Raw genomic sequence first — 22,840 nt, 5'->3', positions numbered from 1 at the left:
GACTCCCCTCCGCCCGCCCCTGCAACCGTCATATACCGTCTTCCATACATACATAACTCATGATACAACATATATGTACAGCATTCAAGAATATATCACCTCCAGGAGTCCTAGTCGAAGCAAATCCAATCCAATCCAATCCAATCCGACACCGGTATCAAAAATCATCCCTCTCCCTCTGCGCACGCCTCCTCTTCTGCCCATCGGAACCCAGATAGTCAATCGGGTTCCTGCACAGCGGACACGTATTCTGGCTGCTGCTCTGGAACCACTTGTACAAGCACGTCCGGTGGAACAGGTTCTTGCACGTCGAGCACCGCTTGTCCGGCATGCGCTTGTCGGCCGCGATCACGCTGTAGCAGATGGCGCACTCCGTCTGGCCCTTGAGCGCGCCCACGATGTTGCGCTTGAGGATCTGCAGCCCGTCAATCACGCTGCCGCCCGAGAAGGTGATGACGCCCTGCGTCGTCATGATCCAGCTGTTCCACGTGCGCTCCTTGACGGCGACGGCTTCTTGGCCCGTCACCGTCACGGCCTCGATCGGGTAGTTGGGCGACACCTTGATCACGATGGACGCTTGCGTCTCGTCCACCTCGTAGCCCACGAGCACCTCGCGCGCGTTCTTGGAGATCCGCACGACCACCTCCTGCTCGTCAGGCCCGGGAGGCTCCTGCTGGTCTACCCACGCCTGCACGTCGTCCAGCGTCTCGGAAATGATGAGCGGCGAAAAGTACTTTGTCGTCCAGGCCTCGACCGCGATGCGCGTCTGCTTGGAGCGACAGGCCAGGTACCATGCCTTGAAGAGGCCGGGGATGTACTTGAGCGTCAGGTAAAACAGGTGCACCAGCAGCCACTGCATGCTCCGTTCTTCCGGCTCCGACCGGGCGACCTTGATGTCGTAGTTCTGGATATGCTCCGTCGTGAGCTGTTCTCTCTCGAGGTTCAGCGGATGTGCCGCCGAGTGGCCGAGGACGTCAAACATGAAGTCCAAAAAGGGTGAAATGTAATCGTCCGTCTTTAGGTTTTCTGTAAAGTCGCTCCTCAGCTTAAACGACGACGCCGAGTATGCGTCAAAGACAAGCTTCCATGATAGCAAGTAGCTGCGGATGGGGGACGGGAACTGCGCCAGCATCTCGTCGGAATACCGCTCCAGAGTAGGGGCGTCGAGGAGCAGAGACAGTAGTTCATCAGGGAGACGAGCATCTTTCATGCATGTTAGCCTTTGCATTCGACCTCGGCCAAATAGACAATAAAAGACGTAGAAAAGAACTCACCAGTCTTGTCCAGAACGGTGTCAATGGACCGCTGCTCCTGAATCGCCGGCAATGCCCTGTGCAGCAGATCAAAGGCCGCCGTCTGAATATCCTGCGATTCTGAAGCAACCAGCTCGTAGATATCCGAGACGTCCTTCAAGTTCTTGATAGACACCTTCTCCACCTCCCGGCAAAGCATGGCGTCTACAATCTCCAGGGGCTGGCTGCTGGCTCCGCGCGGCAGCTTCAGCAGCTCAATCAGCGACTTGGACCTCTTGCTCGCCGATTCTCGGAGTGCGTCCTGCAAATCGTCGTTTGGATCCTCAATGTTCTCCAGCGTCTTGACAAGCTTGAGCGAGGAGTGGATGAAGGGCAGGGCGTCGGGAAGAGGGTAGCTGGCCGCCTGCTCCCACAGATCGAGACTGAACTCAATGGCCTTTTCCCAGTACGAGCCAAAGACGTCGCTCATGCAGGGCAGCAGCTGGTTCAGCACTCGGCAGATCTCGGCCGAGAGAGGCGCGCTCAATGGCTCGCCGTCTTCTAGCCACGACGTAATCTGTCTGACGGCGAACACGATGCGGTTGTTGGCCACCGGAAGCTCTCCACCGTCATACACCTGCGCCGACAGAGAAAGCAGAACGAGAATCATCATGGTTTTACTGTCATCTGCAGAAGCTCCTGCAATGTCGCTGACGAGCCGGTTGCAAAAGTTGCTCGCCAGTTTGGAAGACTTGATCGTCTCCCCAAATCCGGAAATCGAGGCAGCAGCGAGAAGAGCAGTCTCTGGGGCAGCCTTCGTCAGCACTGGCTTGAGCAGTGTCTCCTCCAGACTGGGCAGCAGGCCGTGTGCCTCGGCCACGGCCTGGATGATGTCGCTCAGAGCCCGGGCACTGTAGACACCTCTGGACGTCAGCTCCCTGGACTCTTCCTTGAGAAGGTCGACAAGTCCGCGGAATATGTGAGCCTGCTCTTCGTCCACCGAGTTATCCCACCACTGAGACGCCAGCGAGCTCTTGTTGATGATAGAGGTCCTCAGAGTCGTCACCAGGGATTCTGCCTCCGACACGGCCTCGGCGGTGTCCAAGGTGAGCCATAGCCCGTTTTCGTCTCTCGAAGTGATCTGGTCGGTAACAAGCTGGATAGTGAGGCACTGAATGTAGAGCAGCTCAACCTGAAACTCGCGTGGGAGCTTGGCAACATCCACCCCTTCTTCGAGGAGACGCGCAGAATAAAGAGACATTCTCAGTGGCACTGAACGGCCCTTCCTGTCTCTGGGCACGCGGATCTCATTCGGCTGAGCCGTCACATTGGCCAGCGTGGCAGCACCGCCCAGGCTGTTGGTGATTGACAGAGACGGGTTGATGGGCTGTTCCAAGAAGGGCGCCAGCTTCTGCATCCAGGCATTCGTGCCGGGAAAGATTTCCTCAACGGCGATGCCGGCAGCGTGTGCCTGTTGAGCCTGCTTGGAGAGCGTCTCGATATCCAACGACTGAGGGCCTGCTCCCTCGAGGTTGTCTTGTATGATTTCAATGACCGGCTGAGTGCCGGCACCTCCCTCGCCCTGCAGAATAGCGCGGATCGCAATGGCCTTTGATGAGACGACATTGCTGCTGATTTCAGAGAGACTCAATAGCTGTGCAACCAAAGCTGTATGAAGAGAGTCGTTTTCGGTAAAGAGCTGTGGCCTGCCCTTGGCAATAATCTCTAATGCTCTCAGTGCCGGTTCTGCCAATGCCTGTTCCTTGTCTAAGATGTCTAATAGCTTTTCGGAAAGTTGTTTGCAGCTCTCGTCAGAGAGGCCTTTCTCGTTCATGGCAGCCTCTAGCAGCTCCCATCCAGGTGCCTGGCCCTTGACAGCCTCGATAGCTTCTGAAATGATGTACGCCTGGAGCTTAGCATTCCCTTGCGTGGGCTCGGATGCCTTTTCTTCGGAAATGAGGGAGGCGAGGGCCGAGTTGCGAGTGGCGCGGTCAGGGAACTCCAAGACCGCCTCGATCCACGAGTTCCAAATGGTGCGGTACGTTTGTTCTCGGGAGGGGATTGCCCCCAACAGGTTAAGGCAGGACAACAGCGGTCTGCTTGAGGCCGACTGTATGACCTTTTCCGCCGAGTCTCGTGCAGCGGTAGATAAGAACTCCGCGACCTTGTCTCCGGTCTCGCCGTCGAAGAGGTGCTGGGCGGTGCTCAGTGCGTATTCGAGGGCAACTGCAGCCCCAAACGGCTTCATATTCCGATTCTGCAGAATGGATACGCACTGGTCGATGACAGTCTTGGATGGAGCGGCTGTCTGGTCAGGCAGAGATTCTCCGATGCTGGCCAACTTCCGGTGGATCTCTCCGACAAGGCCGAACCACCGGCGGCCCTCCTCGCCAATCTTTTCCTGTGACGACTGGTACTCGCGAGACACCTCCGGCAAAGAATTTGAGATTCTGGTGCACAGCAACTGACCTAGCCGTTCCCACTCCTCTGCTGATGCCGCAACGACGACTGAAGGGCCCCGAAGAATTGTAAGATGGGCTTCCACCAAGATGCTCATGGCATTGGGTCCCAAGGGAATGGCCACCGGCTTGTCGGACACGGTGAGAAGCGAATGTTCAAAGAGTGGGAATACTTGCTCGCGGGCGAAGACAAGCTTCTCGTCGTCGGAAAGGTTCTTGATTAAGCGCTTGAGGGTATCGATATAGCACTTCCAGGCCATGGAGGTGTTTGTCCGGGGCTCTTCGCGATTTGTGACACCGGCTTTGACAGCTTCCAGGAACTCAGAGGCCGTCTCCAGCTTCTTCATCTGGGCCTCTGGCAGGACGGATATCAGCTCGTCAAGATGCTCCCAGAACTTTGCGGGACAGCCCTGTGATCCCTTTTCGATAAACTGCCGCAATCGTGAAAGCGCGGGCTTCTTTTCTTTGGGTGCAGGTGTCCAAAGATCAGGGACGGCCCGTGACAGCCTCGTCAGGGCGCGGACATAGTCAAGCGCTGACCCGGTCTGGTTGGTCTTGAGGCCGCCCGTGACCATGGCCTGCCTCGCTTGTGTGGATTCGGCATAAGGGAGCTTGCGGTTGAGGCAAGTGATGAGGAGGTGGCACACCGTTTTCCGCACGGCGGCGTCGTTGAAGGTAATGGCGCGCCAGACGGCGTCCTCGGAGAAGAAGTCGTCCAGCTTGTCGCCTAGGCCGGCGATTTCCTCGTCGGTAAGCCGCTGCAGCAGGCTGAGCACCAGCGACAAGCTGCCGGCCACGACGCGGATATATTTGGCCTCGGCGTCGTCCTTGGTCGTCGACCGGTCATCGCTGAGGGTGTCGGGGGTCTCACGGATGGCATCGATGGCGTAGTCGAGGATCTGCGCCTGGCACTTGCGCCAGAAGGCGGCGACCTTATCCGGGGTGTTGATGAGCGACGACAGGCCTTCGCTGGCGGCGCGCGCAACGCCGCGGTCGCGGTCGTACAGCCCGGCCAGCCAGGCACCCACGATCTTGGGGATGTGCCGCTCGGCCCGCCGCCGCGCCGACTTGATGAGCTCGAACTGCAGGCTGTGCGCCAGCTCGCGGACGCGGCGGGCGTTATCGATGCTGAGGCGGGGGTAGACGGCGGTCCAGACGTCCAGCAGCGCATCCTCGACGCCGCCGTTGCGCTCGTGGGGCCAGGCCTGGACGTGGGCCAGCAGGTCCTCGAGCGCCTTGGTCTTGGTGGTGCTGTCCTTCTTGAGCAGGTTCTTGAGGCTGACGACAACGTTCGGATCCGACACGGCGCTAAACGACGGCGGCTCGGCCAGGTACGACAGGGTGCCCGTCCCGCCCGGAGCGCCGAAGGCCCCGAACGTCGCTCCCGGGGCGCGGCTGGGGCGCTTCATGGTCGGTCTGGCGGGTTGAGTTTTGCGCGGGAGGAGAGGCGAGGAGGGATGAGGAGAGGCGAGGCTGAGACGATGGTGGACGAGCTGCGTTGCGCAAGGCTCCAGAGACTGGTGGGCGAAGGTTTGATGGAGAGGGACCGCCTCAGTCGGGAAAATTACTAATGGAGCTCAAGCTGCAAAAAGGCGCCTGTGATGTCAGCTCCGCCTGGCCAGAAGCGCTGTAGCTGGCCCCGGAGCGCTGAAGAGTCACGCCGGTCACAGCGGGGTGGCTGCTGAAGTAAGCGTGGATAAGGTAAGCGTGGATAAGGTAAGCGTGGATAAGGTAAGCAGCGCCGCACCTTGGAATTGGAACTGGCTCCAGCCGAGGTGAAGCAGAGAAGAGCATGAAGTACTGAACGGGAATGGCTACGCCGTATCAATTCCAAGCTTATAAATACATGTACAGAGCAAAGGCTAGCCTTTATACTTGACCTCTATTCATTTCGCAGGACTAGAAGAATATAGTACTAGTATCTTTAGCAGAGCAAAGTCACCTTGGTGAGTTTAGACGGTAGCAGTAGTAGTAGAGACATAGATTTGCTGTATGTAGATACTGAGTTGATGGGAGAGTGTTCGACAGCCACTCCTAATATAAACACAGAATCAATCACTTCACGCTTCTGAACAGACAGGTTAAAGAGCCTTCAATAACAGACATCAAACGCGATACGAAGTAGTTGTGCAAAAGTTTTGCAAGGGTGGCTTGAAGATTCGACTTCTCGGGCAAACTCCAGTCAAACTTGGATTAGATCGTCCAGTGAACAAATGCAGGTTGAACCATTTAACGAAGTGAACTACCATACCAGGCATGTACCTGGGATTCAGCTTCAAGAAACATTGGAGTATAAGTATCTACCCGCCGTGCTGCCGTAGTACCAACACCACGGCTCGAGATCCGGACTCTGCAGCATTCTTTCACGTAACGCGAGACCTGCAGTGCAATCCAGTTCAGCCTGCCACCATCCAAAACATGCTGCACCTGTGCTCTCCTGGCCCGCCGTTTGTCCTACACTGACTGACTCGCTGGCTTGACGTCTTTCCAGTCACATCACGACACGCTGGCAGACATCAGCCTCACTCGCCAACCAGCGGCGGGCGACCTGGCCGTCCGGTGAGGAGAAAAAGCCCGGTGACCAGCTGCAGCGGCCCCTTGCATAGGTACATACGCTTTGACGAGAGAGCGCCGCTCGGCTCCCGACGCTCTGCCTGTATGCTATCTAAATATTGCCAGATTGCATCTTCATCCGATCTTCGACTCGTGTGTTCAGACCACTTTCAGCTCGAGAAGGCGGCGTGATTCACGATGCACTTGTACGCATCACGTAAACAGAACTGAGGGAATTACCATGCCCAACCTGAACTTCACACGCCTCCTGATAGTCCGTCCCATCTGCGTTGCTCCGTGCATCCGCCCGTTCGCCACTGGCCCGCCCAAGGCCGCCTTTGCTTGCTGCGCTGCCACACCAACAGCAGATTCGAGGGGGGAAATGGGATCATCGCAGGTCCTCGCACTGTCTCCTCTGCTGACCGCATCCGCATAAGTGCAGCGCTGATCTGCGGCTGTACTCGTACGAGCACTGTGGCTCTCCCGGACACACACACGGTAGTGAGCCAGAACCGGAGCTGCACTGCACATCTTGGACGCTGAACAAAGAATACCTCAAAGTCGTTCACGTCAATTGCATCTCCCTCTCGTGAAGCTGAATCCCCAGGTTTGCGATCTCCCGGCAAGCGTGCTTGCTAGGTACAAGCATCAGGTTGTCGGTGGACCCTGTTTGCATGAGACCCCGGATGCCGCCATCGCCAGCTGCGCCCTGATTCGCCCCAGCGGCGGCTTGGCTCGGTCAATTCGGGATAAAGCCCCACAGTGACGTCGACACGGCCTACCCCAGGCCGTCCCTGCGCCTGTGAGAATCGTCGAACGAAGCGACAAGTCTGGGGGCCCTGCATAGCGCATCAGGCTGCGGCCTTGGGGGTGCCGGTGCCTGATTGGTGCTGAAAGTTGCTGATAGTGTGCGTGCGTCGTAATTGTGCGTTTGCGTGCAGGCGCTCATATCTGCGCTCCATGATATCGTACAAATACTGTACATACATACAGTATCTGTACACATACGGCCGAGTCAAGCAGCATCGGATAAATCCCACCGCCCCGAACAGGCAGTTCCGGCGCCAGCACTAGACATTAGCCACCCGACCCGACTGGCAGCGTGCCCTCGGTGACACCTCGCAGCGGCCGTGGCTCCCTGACAGGCCCGCCGAGCGGACCCTCAGCGCTCTCGTTAGTGGGCTCCCCCAGTGGGCTCAGTGGGCTCTCCTGGGGGCTACCCCGCAAGCGTACGACAGTCGAGTGGACACTCCAGCGCGGTGAACCGACTGGGCTCACCTTCAGACGAGCCAAAAAGCGGCGCGCCGCTGATGCTCCCCTTCATTCCTCGCTGCTGCTTCGTCTCTTCTTTCTTTCTTCTTCATCTCGTCACCCTCCTCCTTTTCAAACCTCTGCCTACCGCCTCCAGCTCCTCTCCTCCACCATCTTCCACCACAACAATTTCCCTCCTTTCCACCGCAGCAACTCCTCGCTCGTCGGCATCGGTATCGTGAGATCTGGATATTCTTCGCATCGTCCGTCTCGTCCGATCTGGCCTTCCCCGCACAACCCGGTTCTGCCCGAGTTCCATGTCACATGCAATTGCTGCTGCTGGGGTGATTCAGCTTGACGTTTGCCTGGTAAGTCGTGAGCTTCTGCTGCTGCTTTTTGACACCACATGGCTTCATCGTGGTGTTGTCAATTCCGTGATTGAGAATGGTCTGTTGACCGTTGATTTCGTCGTCAGACTCGGTAGTGCATCTCGCCCAGCCATTGGCTCGACATCTCCAAAATGCTCTCGACTTCGCAACTTGCCTCGCCTCGTGCAAGGCTGCTCCTCGCCCGCAATGCCCTCAACTCCAGCCCCTCGACAGCCGCTCAGCAGAGCCGACAGTTCTGCGGCTTCGACTTGGGACGTCGCCGCCACCGCGTCTATGCCTTCAAGTACCTCGTCTCCCTCAACAGACGCCTAGCATGGGAGAATCCCAAGTCGGGGAGCCTCAAGGCGGCTGCCTCCTCCACTGGTTCTCCTAGTTCTACTGGGAAATATACCGACCTCAAGGACGTCAAGTCGTGGTCGGATGACCTGTCGGGGGCCCGTCCCGGCCGCAGCATCGAGGACGTTGAACGAGACGCCATCAACCATCTGTTCCACAAGGACGACAATGTCTGGACGCCATTGCAAAACATTCGAAACTACTTGCACTCGAGCCTCCACTCTGATAAGGTCACTGCGGAGAGCGTGTTGAGAGCCACAACCGACGACAGCCTCAACTTCATTGATCCCATCACCAACCGTCGAGTGTCACCCGCAGAGCACGGCAAGTACTCGGCTACCAAGTTCGATGATCCCAACGCGCCTCGAAAGTTGACACCCGAGGAAGAGTCCAAGCAGTACACCGATCTCGGCGACTACAAACCCTCCAAGTGGAACGAGCCGGACGGGCTGCCTCAGCTGACTCCCGAGGAGCGTTCCAAGATATACGGAGACTTGCCCGAGTACTCGAAAATGAAGATTGACAACCCGAATGCGCCCCGAAAGCTGACGCCCGAGGAAGAGTCCAAGAACTACGATGACTTGGACAAGTACAAATCCGTAACCTGGAATGAGCCGGACGGGCTTCCACAGCTCACTCCCGAAGAGAAGTCGAAGCTGTACGAAGATCTGGACCGATACGGTCCGGTCCAGTGGAACGAGCCGAATGGCCTGCAAGAGAGGTCGCAGGAGGAAAAGTCCAAGGACTACCAGGACCTACACAAGTATGGCCCGGCAACTTTTGACGAACCCGACGGCCTTCGGCGCCTGACGCCAGAGGAAAAGTCGAAGAACTACACAGACCTTCACGCATACGGCGGCCCCTTTACCTGCAGGGAATCCGTGCTCAAGGACTACGAGGCCCTCCAGAACGACCCCACGCCCAAGGCTGAGCCGATTCCCGCCAAGGTCCAGGTGCGGGACACCGCCACGGCTCAATATGACGACCTGGACCAGTATGGCCCTGTGCGTTGGCATGAGCCCGATGGTCTCCGCCCATTGACCGCCGAGGAGCTTTCCAAGGACTACGAGGACCTCCACATGTACTCGCAATTCCCCAACGCCGGCCCCAAGACTGCTCGCGTGCATCCAGAAGAGGCATCAAAGGCATACCAAGACCTGCCCCAATACTCGGCGTTCCCGAATGCTGGGCCAAAGGTTGAGAGAGTGCACCCCGAAGAAGCGTCCAAGAACTACAAGGACCTTCCTGGCTATGCCGTTGACGGGTTCGTAGAGCCGGCGAAGACGCGTCACATCCACCCCGAGGAGCTTACCAAGAACTACGCCGACTTGGGCACGTATGAGCCGCAGAGCTTTGAGTCTCCCGACAAGCCATACCCCATGCACCCCGAGCAGGCGTCCAAGGCATACAAGGATCTCCATGGCTACAATGCAAGCTCTCCGGACGTGGAGATTGAGGAGGCTTCGGATGTCGTTGCTGCCAGCCTGCGAGAGTATGACGCCAAGGAGAAGCTGCAGGCGGATATGGCAGCTTCTGGTGCTATCCATCACGGAAGCAGCATGGAGGAGGTGGAGAGAGCTCTGGAGTCACTGACAGCGGATGATATCCGAAGCCAGGTGCTGAGCAGGGTCGCCATGGCTGCCAAGGAAGAGGAAGAAGCGCCCGAGATGGAGATGAGTTCCATGGATGAGAGTTTTCCCAGTGAGTTGTCGAAGTCCGAATCCGAGCCGATCGAAGGCATCACCCGCAAGCTGGCCGAACTGCGCGCCGAGAAGGACCCGTACTCTAACGATCCAAAGGGACTAGAAACAAGCTATTCTGAGGAGTGTGGTGACGTGACACCGGAGATCCTGGCCAAGCATTACGAGTCCATACCCCCCACGGCGACGTTGACGGTGAGATATCCAGGCCAGCCGGTCCAGTACAAGATCCTCGCCTACGACGCGTCCACCCAGTCTGTCAGCGTTGCCGAGACCACATCCGACGATGCTGACGCTTCTGCGCCTCCCAAGCTGACGGACGTGCTGCTGCAGCTGTCGCACGCGGCCAAGTTTCTCCCTTACTTCAAGCCCCTGCAGGAGCAAGGCTACGACATTGTATCGGGCGGAGGCGACGTGCTCATTTTCCGTAAGACGCGGCCGGCCGTGGCCAACGCCAGTGATCTCCCCTGCGATGCTCCCAGCAACCCGGCCCGCGTCAACCCCGTGGACATGATGGGACAGTCCGTGGCGGGCAACTTTGCCAGTCCCACCGGCTTCGTTAACTACGACAGCCTCGAGGACAGCCACGTGAAGCCGGCACCGCCCCTGGGCACCAGCCAGCAGACGCGCAGAGACGAGGCAGAGCGGATGAGACCGGCCTCTCCAGAGAAGAAGAGGAGGAGCTTTGGCAAGAAGGTGGTGATGGGCACGGTCTGGGTGGGCGGAGCGGCGTATGCCGTGGGAGCGTTGGCGGAACACTTCTCCGCTGCTGGCAAATAGGCGAACGTCTTGATTTCTTTTCGCTTCTTTTTCTTTCATTTTCTGTCTTTTTTGTTTTCTCTTCTTTTTCCGCTCCGGTAGCATAGGGATACGATACTTCCACGACGACATGTGCATGGGTTTGGGAGTAGGAGTTGTTTGTTTCTTCTTTCCCTTCTATATCCTCCCCCTCATCTTCTTACCCTCCTGTTTTCTGTTGCTTTTTTTACCATGGGATCAAGTCTGGAATACCCATTGACGGCGAATGCGGGCTGGGAGCGACACGAACACGTCGCGAATCTGATTTGCATTGAAGGCTATTGTTCACCTTTGTGTCTCGCTCGTTTAGGCTGTGTACAGTATAGTATATCTGGGAGCTAGCAGTTTCTGGCCGAGGCCGCTTCAATTGGAATCTACCAGTTGCGTGTTAGATCATGACGTGTCCGTAGTTGAAGGCTCACCCTGCTGAAGAAATAATGATTGTGCTGCCACGCGTAATATAATTACAGTAAGATTTATTTGCTGGCTAAAGTCCCACGAGACAGTCATTGATGTCCGTTTCCCGCATTCTGTTGCTCAATTTTGGCATGCTCTCATAGGTATGCTTTTATCCCTCACTCCTTGCCATGCAAACCGAATGCTATCCCAGCATTATCCCATATAAAGAAAAACCAATTCCCAATGCTTTTTGTGTAGGTGTTTTTGTTTTTCTGGGTTTCTTGTTTTTTGTTTGATCAATTTACAACACCCTCACGATATATCCTGCCCCGGGGGAATTCATCACGTCCGCTCGGTGAAACCCTGGTGGCCGGACCGCACGCCGTCGATGCCGCTCATCTGCAGCGCGTGCTTCTGGTCCTGGGAGCTCCAGCTCTGGCGGCGGTCGAGCGAGCTGGGCTTCCAGGAGGAGGTGTGCTGGATGGCGGAGCGGCAGGCGGGGGAGTCGACTTGGGCGTGGTGCGGGGGGAAGGACATTTGCCGCTGTGGTTGTTGTGGCTGTTGTTGTTGTTGGTGGGCTGTGTGTTGTTTTGACATGTTAGGTAGACTGCAAGATGATAGAGGGAATTTGATGGATGGAGGATGGGGTTCACTGACTTTGTGTTGAAGAATCCATTTTGGTCGGTTTGTTGGAGGTTGAATGAGGCGGAGGTTTGATTTGAAGTGGTGATTTGTAGGTGATGCTGTTTTTCTACTGCTGCAGAGAATAGTCAGTATACATGAGAACCGCAGTTGAATCGACACAAACCAACAGAAGCAACTCACCCGATATGACAGTTTCGATAGGATCAGATATTGATATTGAAGTTGTAATCTTTCAATGGTTCAAGGTTATAGTTGATGAGAATTAATAAAAGAGAAACACGAACCAAACAGCACCCCAACCAACCCTTATATAGAAAGAAGCTCCCCCAAATCCACCCCATCATAACGAGAGCTTCCTTCCCCAAGATCTCCCGATCGCATAACAGAATGCAAAGTTGCGTCAGCAGCTCCTTCCGTAGCTTGCCTCCTTCCGTCAACACCTCGCCACCCAAAAACGAACCCCCGAAAAAAAGGCGGGGTCGGCCAATCGAACATCATTGGAGGGCGGGCTTGTTATCGTATGATGCGATGGTGTTACACTGGAAATCTTAATTCAAGTTAAATAATGGAAATGAAGACCCTAGTGGTTTCTGGTTTTTTGGTTTGTTTTTATTCCGATGGTATCGAGATTGATATCGAGATTTTCGGTTACATCACGGCATTTGGTTGATTGGGTTGGACCAGTTGTTTCTTGAAATACCTGTGATTTGCCTCTTTTCTTTTTTATTCTCTAGATTGCTATTGTGGTGTTTTCTTTCTTGGGTTGTGTTAGATGTGATGTGATGTAATGTGATGTTTGCTGTGACGGTTGTGATGTATCAAGTTATATGGCTATATACGTACATGTTGGTGTGAGGCAAGGCAAGGTGAGTCGAGGCGAGGCAAGGCGGGCAGGGTAAAACAGGACAAGGGTAATGATTCAACAAGGTGCAGCAGCCTGCAGCGACGCTCGTCACGCAGGGCAATCAATCGCCTCCCGTGGCATTTTTCCTCCATCCATCCAGTCAGTCTCTCGCCGTCCGTGTTTCTCTTCTCTTCCGATCTCTTCTTCTTCTTCTTCTTTCCTCTTATCGATCCCCCTTCGTCTCTCCCACCCTCCCCACCGCAGTGAAATAGTCCAAAAGAAAAACAAGATGGAATAACCGAAACTCCTCCAGACGTGGATGACGATGCATTGGCGTTACGAGCAGCATGGACATAGAAAACTCCAGTCCTCCTAGGCGGCCCCATCGTCTTCAACCCAGAACCCCGGACAATTCCCACCTAATTGACTCCCCTGCAGGCCAAAGAGCGACCATGAAAGAGGCAGCAAAAAGGGAGATAAAAAGTAACAGAAAGAAGCTGAGAAGAAAACAGAATACCAGGTGAGGGAAGGGGATGCAAAACACACTTATTTTTTCCTCTCATCCATCGTGACCAGTCTTTTCAAGGGACCAAAAAAGCAGAACCAGACGCAAAAAACCCATCAAAACCATCTTACATATCTCATCCGCAGCAATCAACAGGAGAGAGCCGTCCAGCCAGCCAACACGCCCGGGTGTGCCTCGAGAGCGGGTATTTGATGTCTTTATATGCGAGCCCACAACAATCAACCCGTCAATCGTTCCTCCGTAATTCTTTCTTTTTCTTTCATAATCCCTTTTTCTCCTCCACGCTTTCAACAATTTCTCCCATCTGTGCTCGTCTCCTCGTAAATGGCGTTGGTAACGCGGCTCTAAGGCGTCTTGGGGCGCTTCCAGTAGTATTGCTGTGAAAGAAAAAGAACACTTGTTAGTCACCGGATCCAAAATGCGAGCTAGACCAAGCCCAAACTTAAAAATATCTCTCAATAAACCAACCTTGTGTTGTTTTCGACACGCCCGCAAGCTGGGCTTCCGGAGTCCATCAACCACCGCCGCCCTGCGCTGCATGTCAGTGTCGTCCTCGGGGATGTAATAGTACTCGCTCTCCAGGGGCTTGCCGGCGGCGTCCTTGCCCTGGCGCTTGATGATGCCAATGCAGGGCGTCGTCTCGATCAGGAGCCTCAGGGCGTCGCGGGAAATGTCCTTGATTTGCTCGGCGGGCAGGTTGTGCATGATGGTCGACAGCGGCGTCGAGGACAGCCGGGAGAAGGCGAGCTGGTTGACGACGTGGTTGGAGATGGCAGCGTCTGCCTCCGACGGGATCCTCGTCGGCTCCTCATCCTCGTCATTGTCCTCGTTCCCTTCCCCTTCCCCTTCCCCTTCCCTTTCCTTGGCTTCGACTACCTCCTTTTCTTCTCTTTCTTCTTCTTCTTCTTCTTCTTCTTCTCCCTCCTCGTCCTTTGGCTGATGGCGTTTTCCGTCAACAGACACCTTCTTCGACCTAGACTTCTGGGGACTGCTCTCGACGTCGGCGGCGCTTTGACCCGACTTGCTCGGCCGAGGCGTCTCAGACGAGCCCTTCTTCAGGGATCGCTTCGTGACGCGAGGCGACTTTGTCGTGATGGACGCGAGACGCGTCGAGATGTTGGCGCCGTACGGGCCAAAGGAGAGGACGACGGGGTCGTTCTCCTCATCGGGGTCGCTCTCGTCGTCCTCGCCGGAGCCCTCGTCGCTGGAGAAGCTGGCGGTGGCCTCGGTGCGCATGCTGACGGCGACGTCCGGGTCCTCGCGGTCGTCAGAGTCCGGCATGTAGTCGTCGTCGTCGTCGTCCTCGTAGATCTGGATGCCGGCGTCCTCGTCTGCTGCTACCACAGACCGCCGGCGTGGGGCAGGCGTGGGACTGTCGGGCGACTGGATACGCGCGGCTCTCCGCAAGGGGGACGCCTGCAGCATCGCGGCGGCCGAGGCGCGCGCGCTTGCGGGGGGCGGCGAGTCCTCCCAGCTTGCATCGGACAGCAGGCCGTTGGCGTCGGCGGCCGAGGAGCTGCGCTTGGGCCACTGGATCAGCACGCGGGCGTCGTGGACGTCAACCATGATCTCGGTGCCCTCGGTCTCGCTGGTGAAGCTGTCGCCCTTGAGCAGCTCCCAGGTGCGGCCCTGGCAATGCAGCTTTAGGCCGTTCCAGCCGTTGCAGGTGATTTCGATCTTGCTGGCCTCGAGCGGCGTGGCGGCCTGCACGTAGCGCGCGCGGACGTGGACGCGCGAGATGAGACGGTTGGCCGACAGCTGGAAGTGCGACGAGTTGGACGAGCGGCCCATGAGCAGCGTCTCGCCGTTCTCGTTGAGCTCAATCGACGGCACGGCCGACAGCGGCGCCCGTTCCAGCAGCCCGATGCTCATCTTCTCGCGCAGCGGCGAGCTGGACAAGATGCCGGTGCTGGACGTGGGCACGGGCGTGGGATACCGCAGATGGGCGCCTGTGCCCGAGCCGGTGCCGACATTCTGGCGTTTGGACGGCCGGGGCAGGCCGGGGGAGGACGAGAGAGGCTCAAAGGGCGGCAGCAGAGACGGGGCCGGGCGTTTGAGGGGGGAGCCCGATGCCGATGCTGACGATGATGAGGATGCTGATGCTGTTGTTGACGTTGATGCTGTTTTGGTTTCGGCCGTCGAGGCCGTGGCCGGAGCGGGAGCTGACGAGGATGCAGACGCGGACGCTGTTGACGAAGTCGATGCCGATGCCGATGCCGATGAGGCGGACGAGGCTGACGAGGTCGACGAAGCTGCTGCTAGTGTCGGGGCGGGGAGCGCTGGTTCGGCCGCCGGCCCTCGCGTCGAGTCCATGGTCTCCAGAGTTGAAATGAGGCCTCACGCGATCATTCCCCAGCGCCAAATCCAGCGGCTGTCTGTTGTTTTTCCGTGTCCTCCTCCGCCGGCAGATGCTCGTGTCTCGCCAGAGCCGCTGTGCAGCTTGCAAGAGTCAAGAGTCGCGTCGACTGTCGGTGTTTTGGTCTCCTCTTTTTCTCTCTTCGTGCACTGCTGCACCTCTCGGCTGCCCTCCCCACTTACAACACGCCCGATCCAAACACTGGATATGCTGCTATGCTGATTGGCAGTACACAATTGGCCGGCGGTGGTGGTTGGCTTGGCCTGTCTTGGTCTCTTTCTTGCTCAATGCCTTGTGGTTTCTGCGTGTTTACTTTTTCTGTATCTCAGCTACCTTGTCCTTTTGGTCGACCGAAAGGGGGCTTTGTCGTGGGAAAGAAGAGGAAGAGAGCAGGCGAGGAAGAAGAGAAAAAGAGTGACTCGAGGACCTGCTGCTTTTTGCACACACATGCACACACACCAGACGCACACACAAGAGACCGGACGTGGGTTCGAGTGTTGGGAAGGGGTGAGAGCGAGACCAGGGCTTGGGTCGAGGCGGTATTTAAACGAGCGGAGAAGGGGACGAGAAAAAAAAGGCCCAGAAACACGAACCTTGAACGCGCGCGACTGGAGACGCATCGCATCGCGCGTTGGCGTTGGCTGGCGTTTGGCAGCGCACTGGCTTCCCGAGGCGTACCCCGGAGGTACCGCTGGAGCACCGCTGGAGCAGTTGCGCTGCAGCGGCCCTTCAGCGGTGCTCCAGCGCCGGGGACGTGCTGCGGACGCTGTAGCAACGGCGGTCGGGGCGCTGAAGGGGGACGGTGCTACAGGGAGCTGGAGCTCTGGGGGGGGCGCTGCTATGGCGACCTGGGCGATTGGGGCGGGCTGGCGGAGGGGGGCATGGACAGGGGCTGTACATTCGCGATACATTAGATCCGGGTGATGTCGTACATTTCAGACCACGAACCAGCGCTGCTACTAATCCTGCTTCTAATAAGCCGAGGTGCTCAAGCTCGCTCTCTTTTTTTTCTCTTTTCTCTCTCAATTTCACCCAAGAGGCGCATTGCATGAGCTAGCTTGCGTCTTTGCCGGGCTTTGTATCGGTCGGACTGGTGCATGGGGGTGGGAATTTGTGGGCAATGGAGCCAGACTGCTGCAGGTTTCTCGCTTCAGAGGGCCCATGTTTGTGCATTGGTTGTGCCGTGTCCACGATGCAATTGACTTGCACGAACTGGACTGGACTGGATCACGCACAGGTACGACATGTCAGGTTTGCGAATCGGTGATGGAGTGCTTCCATTCTGCTCTTGCTGTGTTGTTCTACCTCACTGCCTTACCTATTGCCATGTGCGTCTACAGGGAGCGCTATTATCAAATACATGACCTTGGATGTGCTTCTGGTATCATATAAGCTACATGTAGGTGGTGACCAACTCCCTTGATGACGCCAAATCGTATCCGCACGACCGCGGCTCGCTCACAGCATCCCATCCCTCTCCCATGCCATCCATTCCTTTCTCACCTGCACAAAAGGTCAAGACTCGGCAGGGCAATCAGCCACTCACCCCATTGGGCGCTTCGTTACACGTATCGACACGCCATAGGGGCAATCGTCGTGCCGCCTGCTTCAACGGTGCAAGCACACGTGCTTGGATGAACATGTACTTGCATTACACGTACTCGTACGTTGCGTGTACATTAGCACGTTCAGTTGCTCCATCTCCCTCTCTCCGTCTCCAGATAAGTACATACCTGCATGTACTGCAAAGCATCCGTCCCATCGTTGGCATAATGAAAAACACGCCAAAAACGCTCGTCCTCGGTCTTGCAATACGAAAAGCAGCCAATTACGTCCTTTGGAATAGGTAATTTCATCAGGGCAAAAAAGGCGCTGCGCTTGTCCAGCCAGCCAGCCTCCTCCTCCGGCCGGGTCCCAGCCCAGCCCAGTCCCGTCACGTCTCCACCTGCACCTGGACCGCGTTCCTCAACATGAAATGCAAGCTGTTTAAAATTTTCATCAAGGCTGCTCTCTCTTCTTTTCCAATCGTCTAGTCTTTTCGAGCCATTTCTTCCTTCTACTATCCTAGAAAGTAGCTGCCGAAAAGACACGACGCCGGCGCAGGTGGGATAGTGAGAGGGGGATCCCTGTCCGACAGTCAGGAAGAGCAACTCCGGCGATATGCAGGCCGTCCGGGTACGACTCTGAGCTTGGCTGATGGCACGGATATTATGTCCGTACTTGTAGCACTACATTAAAAGGTCGTGATTCAGTTCTCTTTTGCCGTCATCGTTGTAAAATTACCATGGTAGACTTGGACTAGTATGCTTGTGTGGAATTAGTAGTCCTACTACGGGTCAATAGCACCGAAACACCAAACACTTTGATCGCGTTCCATCCTCGGCCGGCCCACGCGACACATCTTTGGCCGGCCTCTTTTGCAGCAATTGTCCACGTCAAGCTGCCTCTTCATCATCGTGCACGCTCCTGGTGCTCCCTACATAGACTTGACATGAGACGCCTGCGCGCTCATGAAAAGTCTCCAGCGCTACTCGTACAAATACGCCGTACATTCCCGGCATGTGCATAACTACATATAAGGTTATCATGTCACATATCATGGCGCAGTCTTACTCGCTGCTCGCGGCCGCGGCCTTTGTTCCCCCGGTCTGAATCGGCCTGCAACACCGAGAAAAATCAGGCAGACATGCATTGCCACCAGCGCGTGACGGGCTTGTGCGCACGGGGAGCGGTGCATGGGTTGCTTCGTACATTGGGCAAGCATATGCGATGTTTCTGGTGGTGGTTATAGGTTAGCAGGTTGTCGCGAGGACGCAGGACGTGCAGACGCAACACGCCATACACCGTGGCCTAAGGGATGGGCGGTTTGAAATAACTGTGAAAGAGATGCTCTCTGGGTGAAATTTGAGTTGATATGATGATGAAAAAATTTCCTTGTTGCGGAGAGTTGTAGCAGATATTAATGGACGTAGAATAAGCAGAGCATTGAATCTTTGGCCGCTTACATGATGTCGGAGCTGTAACACAACAGTTGTAAGGTAACTACCTGGGTATGCTTGGATTGAACATCGCTTTCTTGTGACGAGAGAGGTACTATATACCTGGAGCAGACCAATTGAACCAATTGACAGGTTTCCCGACCAATTGCATCAATATACATGCCATCTCCCGCCTTAACTCTCAATCAATCTTGCAGCATCACAAACATGATGCCTTGAAGCCATTCGATGCACTCCCCCAAAAAGGTGGGTCCTGCGAATCTTCCGCTCCGGCCGCCGTCCGCCTTCCGTGCCAAGACCGGCAACCGGGACTTGCATATTCCGAACGCCGCACCCTTCTTTTGGCACCTTACCGGAAAAAGTTCGCTTCCGGGGCATTTTTTTTTTTTTTCTGTTTGGGACGTTCAAAGATCTTATCGCAGCCCGTTGAAGTGGTGATAATACTTTGCAAACACCATCACGACAACAGCCACAGCGATTCTCTCTCTTCCTTTATTGTCGTTTCAAACTGCCTCAGAGACGAATCAAGATGGCTCCTTCAAAAGAAGTCGCCGCGGCCGGCTCTGATGCCGCGGTCACCATCGATCACGCCCAGGTTTGTCCAGCGCCCCTCGAAACCTTGATGCCGACAATAAGAAAATTCAAACAATCTTCGAAACCAAAACCCCGAGAGAAACCAAAATTGCTCACAGCTAACCACACTCTCTGGATCCAAACAGACGCTTAAAGCCTCCAAAGCCCTCCTCGCACACATCAAAAAGGCCGCCAAGGAAAAGGCCGAGGCCTCGTCCAAGCGCAACCTCCTCGAAGACGACGACGGCGAGTCGGAAAAGACCATCTGGCTGACGCTCACCACCAAGCGCCACGTCTCCGACAAGGCCCGCCTGCAGCCCGGCAAGATCCCGCTGCCGCACAGCCTCAACGCGTCGCCCGAGACGACCGTCTGCCTCATCACCGCCGACCCGCAGCGCGCGTACAAGAACATTGTCGCCTCGGACGAGTTCCCCGCCGAGCTGCGCAAGAAGGTCACGCGCGTCATCGACGTCACCAAGCTCAAGGCAAAGTACAGCCAGTACGAGGCCCAGCGCAAGCTCTTCGCCGAGCACGACGTCTTCCTCGGCGACGACCGCATCATCAACCGCCTGCCCAAGATCCTGGGCAAGACCTTCTACAAGACGACGCTCAAGCGCCCTGTCCCCGTCGTGCTCAAGCCAAAGGCCCGCAAGGTCGACGGCAAGCGCGCCAAGCCCCAGAAGAAGCAGCAGGAGGGCGAGGTCAACGCCGGCTCGGCCGCCGAGATTGCAAAGGAGATTGAAAAGGCCCTCGGCTCCGCCCTCGTCAGCCTGTCCCCGAGCACAAACACCGCCGTCCGCGTCGGCTTCTCCGACTGGACCGCCGAGCAGCTGGCCGCCAACGTCGAGGCCGTCGCCGGCACCATTGTCGACAAGTGGGTGCCGCAGCAGTGGCGCAACGTCAAGGGCATCTACATCAAGGGGCCCGAGACGGCCGCCCTGCCCATCTGGCTGACCGACGAGCTCTGGCTGGACGGCAAGGACGTCATCGCCGACGCCGAGGGCGAGGCCCGCGCCCTCAAGGCCGCCGAGAAGGCCAACATTGGCAAGAAGCGCAAGACGGTCGATGGCGAGCAGGCCGAGGAGGCCCCCGCGGCCAAGAAGGCCAAGAAGGCCACCAAGGAGGACAAGCCCAGCGCCGCCAAGGCGGAGAGCAACGACGACAAGCTGGACAAGCAGATCTCGGTTCGCAAGCTGAGGCTACGCAAGGCCAAGGCCACGGCCAAGAAGGCAGCGGAAGAGTAAAAAGCGGGAAACAAAAAAAAGACAACCAACCAGGGAGGGACGAAGGGTTGGGGGGGAACTTGCATTCTTTTTTTTTTTTCTTTCGACATGGAGAGATTCCTTTTACATCATTGATCTGTGTGTATATGCGCATAATAGGATGATTAGGTAGATATCTGGCACCGGCGTTGCGGCGTATTCGATGGCTAAGAAGAGAGAAGAACAAAATCTGAGATAGAGAGAATGGCCATCTTCATTATGGACACGACACCATGTTGCATCTCCCAGCTGCTTCATTGATACTTACACCATGTGCCAGCAGGGACCTTGCTCAATAGAATCCATCCGTTACATCACATTGCGCCCCCCTCGAGTAAAGCCAGTAGTATCATGTCGTCAAAAGCATGTACGATTGCCTGCAAGGGAGGCCATATCTTGCGGAGTTTAAAGTAAAGACAACGCGTCAAGAGATATAAAATAACCAGGAAGCCCAGCAGAGAAACGGAAGAGCACACGAAGAGAAAGGGGATGGCGACGGCGAACATGGAGAGGTAGAGTGACAAAAAGTCTATCGACAACACAATCACGACCTCGACCGCGGAGAAGTCGGCGGATTGGCTCCACTAGAGCTCCTGTGACGACAAGTTTGGCACAGCCTCGCGCTCTGGGGCAAATGTCCTGTTCATGGGGCCTAGGAAATCCGACATGGCCTCCTTGAGGACTTGGGCTGTGATTTGCATGTGCTCGCCCGTGATGGATCGGAAACGGAGGCCGCCTTTCTCGTCCAGCTGGCGAAGGCCGAGCCAATCCTCCTTGTACTGGGTTTGTTTGCGCAAAGGCGTGATCTCCGTGCCGTTGACCTCGGTGAACCACGAAGTCTGCTTGGGAATGACGGTCGTATCGTCCTCGAACATGTACATGACAAAGTTTGCGAGGCTCGCAATGTTCTTCTTGTACTGTTCGTTCTTGACCGGCCGCTCGTTGTTGACGTCGGCCAAGAAGTTGGAGCTTTGAAGATACGAGTCGTAGTTGGTCAGGTCGCGGTAGTACTGCGCAGGCACCAGGCGGCTCTGGACGAAGTTGCTCCAGGTGTTGAACCTGAGCAGGGCCATGGCCGCCTTGCACAGGTAGTCTGTGTTGCCGCACGTCTTGAACTCGGAGATGCCGTTGTGCTGGCTGCCAAAGGTGATCAGGCTTCGGATGGGAGGCTTGTTGCACCGCTCGACGTAGCCGCGGAGGAACTGGCCGCCCTGCGAGAAGCCGATCGCATCGATGGCGGGTGCGGTGGAAAGAATGGGGTGTGCGGCGAGGGTGTCACAGACAAACTGGAGCTGTTCGGTCACGTTGCCGAAGAATGTTGCTGACCGGTCTGCGTTTGCATCTGCGCCGATGGCGATTGCGTAGGTAAACGTGCCGGGATGGATCTTGTCTGCGAGCACGCCAACATCCTGGATGCCTTCGGAGTTGTACGTGTCGCCTAAACCATGCCAAATAACCAATGGCAACGGGGTATCGTCCTCTGGATCCTCTGTGAAAGCGTGCGGAAGTTGCCAGGCAATTGTGGAATGGGCCAAAAGAGCCGTTGCTAACAGAGAGGGAGCCGGACGCATTGTATCGGGGGCCTCGGGAGGTGGAAGTGACTGTTGATCGACGAGGGAGATGCTTGTATGGATTGTATGAGCTGAGGCTTGGAGAAGGGAGGAATGAAGACGAGGAAGCAGAGAAACGATGAAACCGGAGAGGATGGAATACACCAGACAGGTGTTGATGACAGGATGAAGCTGTCGCGGCTTCCTCGCATGCACTCGCGTCGTAATCGCTGCTGACTAACACCCGCTGGAGCCAGTTCCCCAGACTTCAGGGTCCAGGTCCGGGGCAGCTGAAGAGCGCTATCATGAGCCGCGTGTGCCTCCACTGAAGGTTCGACGGCCAATGGACTCCAACCAACTGCATCGAACGAGACGAGTTGAGGACATGGACGCATATTCTATTTCTTTTGTTGAACCAGAAGACCAACTAAAACAATATGGATGAGATGGATCGTTAACCGCTCCGGCAGACGAATCACTTGCAGAGAAAACGCCCCTCGTCGTGATGGCTGAAACCCGGGTTTCAAGTCTCCTGTGCCGGCCATTCAGCGTGCAGCCCGACCGCATGAAACTCAGCCTTGTAGCGTCTGCATGTGCATAGAGCAATCGGCAACTAGTAGCACATCCATGAATGTTTCAAGAAGCAGCCAAACTGACCAAGTCTAGGCCTGGTGTTTGTTCATCAGCCACGCTGGACCCCTGAATCGCTGCAGCTCGAACAGCTTAAATGAGGGCCTCGCCCACCGTGGTGATGTCTGTGACTTCTTCCGCTCTGTTCTTCATCCATTCTTTACAAGTTCATTCTCGCGAGCCACTAGCAACATATCATACTTCTTCTTCTCATTGATCTTCATATAATTCTGCGCTGGACCGCACCAATCTCCTTTCTCTCCCAGTGTATCTATCTATATCCATCTACAGATCCTCAAGCCCAAGCTTGATCCGTCCCTCGCGAACAAATCTCGATT

At 56.2% G+C, this 22,840-nt stretch overlaps 6 protein-coding genes across 6 annotated transcripts; 2 read left to right on the top strand and 4 right to left on the bottom strand.

Annotated features, from left to right (window-relative positions):
* Positions 1–157: 157 nt before the first annotated feature.
* Positions 158–5,147, bottom strand: BBK36DRAFT_1135944 (hypothetical protein; the record flags this gene model as incomplete). The annotated part of the gene is made up of 2 exons (XM_024892815.1): positions 1,275–5,147; positions 158–1,203 (listed from the first exon to the last, which is right to left on the bottom strand). Exons 1-2 carry the CDS (start codon positions 5,098–5,100, stop codon positions 158–160), a joined length of 4,872 nt encoding a protein of 1,623 aa, XP_024748211.1. The 5' UTR covers positions 5,101–5,147.
* Positions 5,148–8,015: 2,868 nt separating this feature from the next.
* BBK36DRAFT_1122956 (hypothetical protein) lies at positions 8,016–10,700 on the top strand (the record flags this gene model as incomplete). The annotated part of the gene is made up of 1 exon (XM_024891000.1): positions 8,016–10,700. One exon carries the CDS (start codon positions 8,016–8,018, stop codon positions 10,698–10,700), a length of 2,685 nt encoding a protein of 894 aa, XP_024748210.1.
* A 765-nt stretch (positions 10,701–11,465) lies between these two features.
* BBK36DRAFT_1097483 (hypothetical protein) lies at positions 11,466–11,675 on the bottom strand (the record flags this gene model as incomplete). The annotated part of the gene is made up of 1 exon (XM_024889105.1): positions 11,466–11,675. A coding segment is annotated over one exon (210 nt), but the record flags the coding sequence as incomplete, so codon positions are not given.
* A 1,801-nt stretch (positions 11,676–13,476) lies between these two features.
* BBK36DRAFT_56830 (hypothetical protein) lies at positions 13,477–15,445 on the bottom strand (the record flags this gene model as incomplete). The annotated part of the gene is made up of 3 exons (XM_024898277.1): positions 13,477–13,509; positions 13,601–13,983; positions 14,149–15,445. 3 exons carry the CDS (start codon positions 15,443–15,445, stop codon positions 13,477–13,479), a joined length of 1,713 nt encoding a protein of 570 aa, XP_024748208.1.
* Positions 15,446–19,001: 3,556 nt separating this feature from the next.
* On the top strand, positions 19,002–20,487 carry BBK36DRAFT_1135942 (ribosomal protein L1). Its single transcript, XM_024892814.1, has 3 exons — positions 19,002–19,082; positions 19,207–20,323; positions 20,385–20,487. The coding sequence occupies exons 1-2, from the start codon at positions 19,017–19,019 to the stop codon at positions 20,302–20,304; spliced, it is 1,164 nt and encodes a 387-aa protein (XP_024748207.1). The 5' UTR covers positions 19,002–19,016; the 3' UTR covers positions 20,305–20,323; positions 20,385–20,487.
* A 419-nt stretch (positions 20,488–20,906) lies between these two features.
* On the bottom strand, positions 20,907–21,893 carry BBK36DRAFT_1142813 (alpha/beta-hydrolase; the record flags this gene model as incomplete). Its single annotated transcript, XM_024893547.1, has 1 exon — positions 20,907–21,893. One exon carries the CDS (start codon positions 21,891–21,893, stop codon positions 20,907–20,909), a length of 987 nt encoding a protein of 328 aa, XP_024748206.1.
* Between the last annotated feature and the right edge of the window lie 947 nt (positions 21,894–22,840).

Source organism: Trichoderma citrinoviride (genome assembly GCF_003025115.1).
Source record: "Trichoderma citrinoviride strain TUCIM 6016 unplaced genomic scaffold BBK36scaffold_10, whole genome shotgun sequence".
NCBI lineage: Eukaryota > Fungi > Ascomycota > Sordariomycetes > Hypocreales > Hypocreaceae > Trichoderma > Trichoderma citrinoviride.
The sequence above is the reverse complement of the archived record's forward strand: the minus strand, read 5'-3'. Positions and strand labels throughout refer to the sequence as shown.

Bases quoted from the DNA above. Each gene is read 5' to 3' on its own strand.
- BBK36DRAFT_1135942 (XM_024892814.1), top strand. From the start codon at position 19,017: ATGGCTCCTTCAAAAGAAGTCGCCGCGGCCGGCTCTGATGCCGCGGTC. The intron at 19,083-19,206 runs GTTTGTCCAGCG...GGATCCAAACAG, and splicing joins TCACCATCGATCACGCCCAG to ACGCTTAAAGCCTCCAAAGC.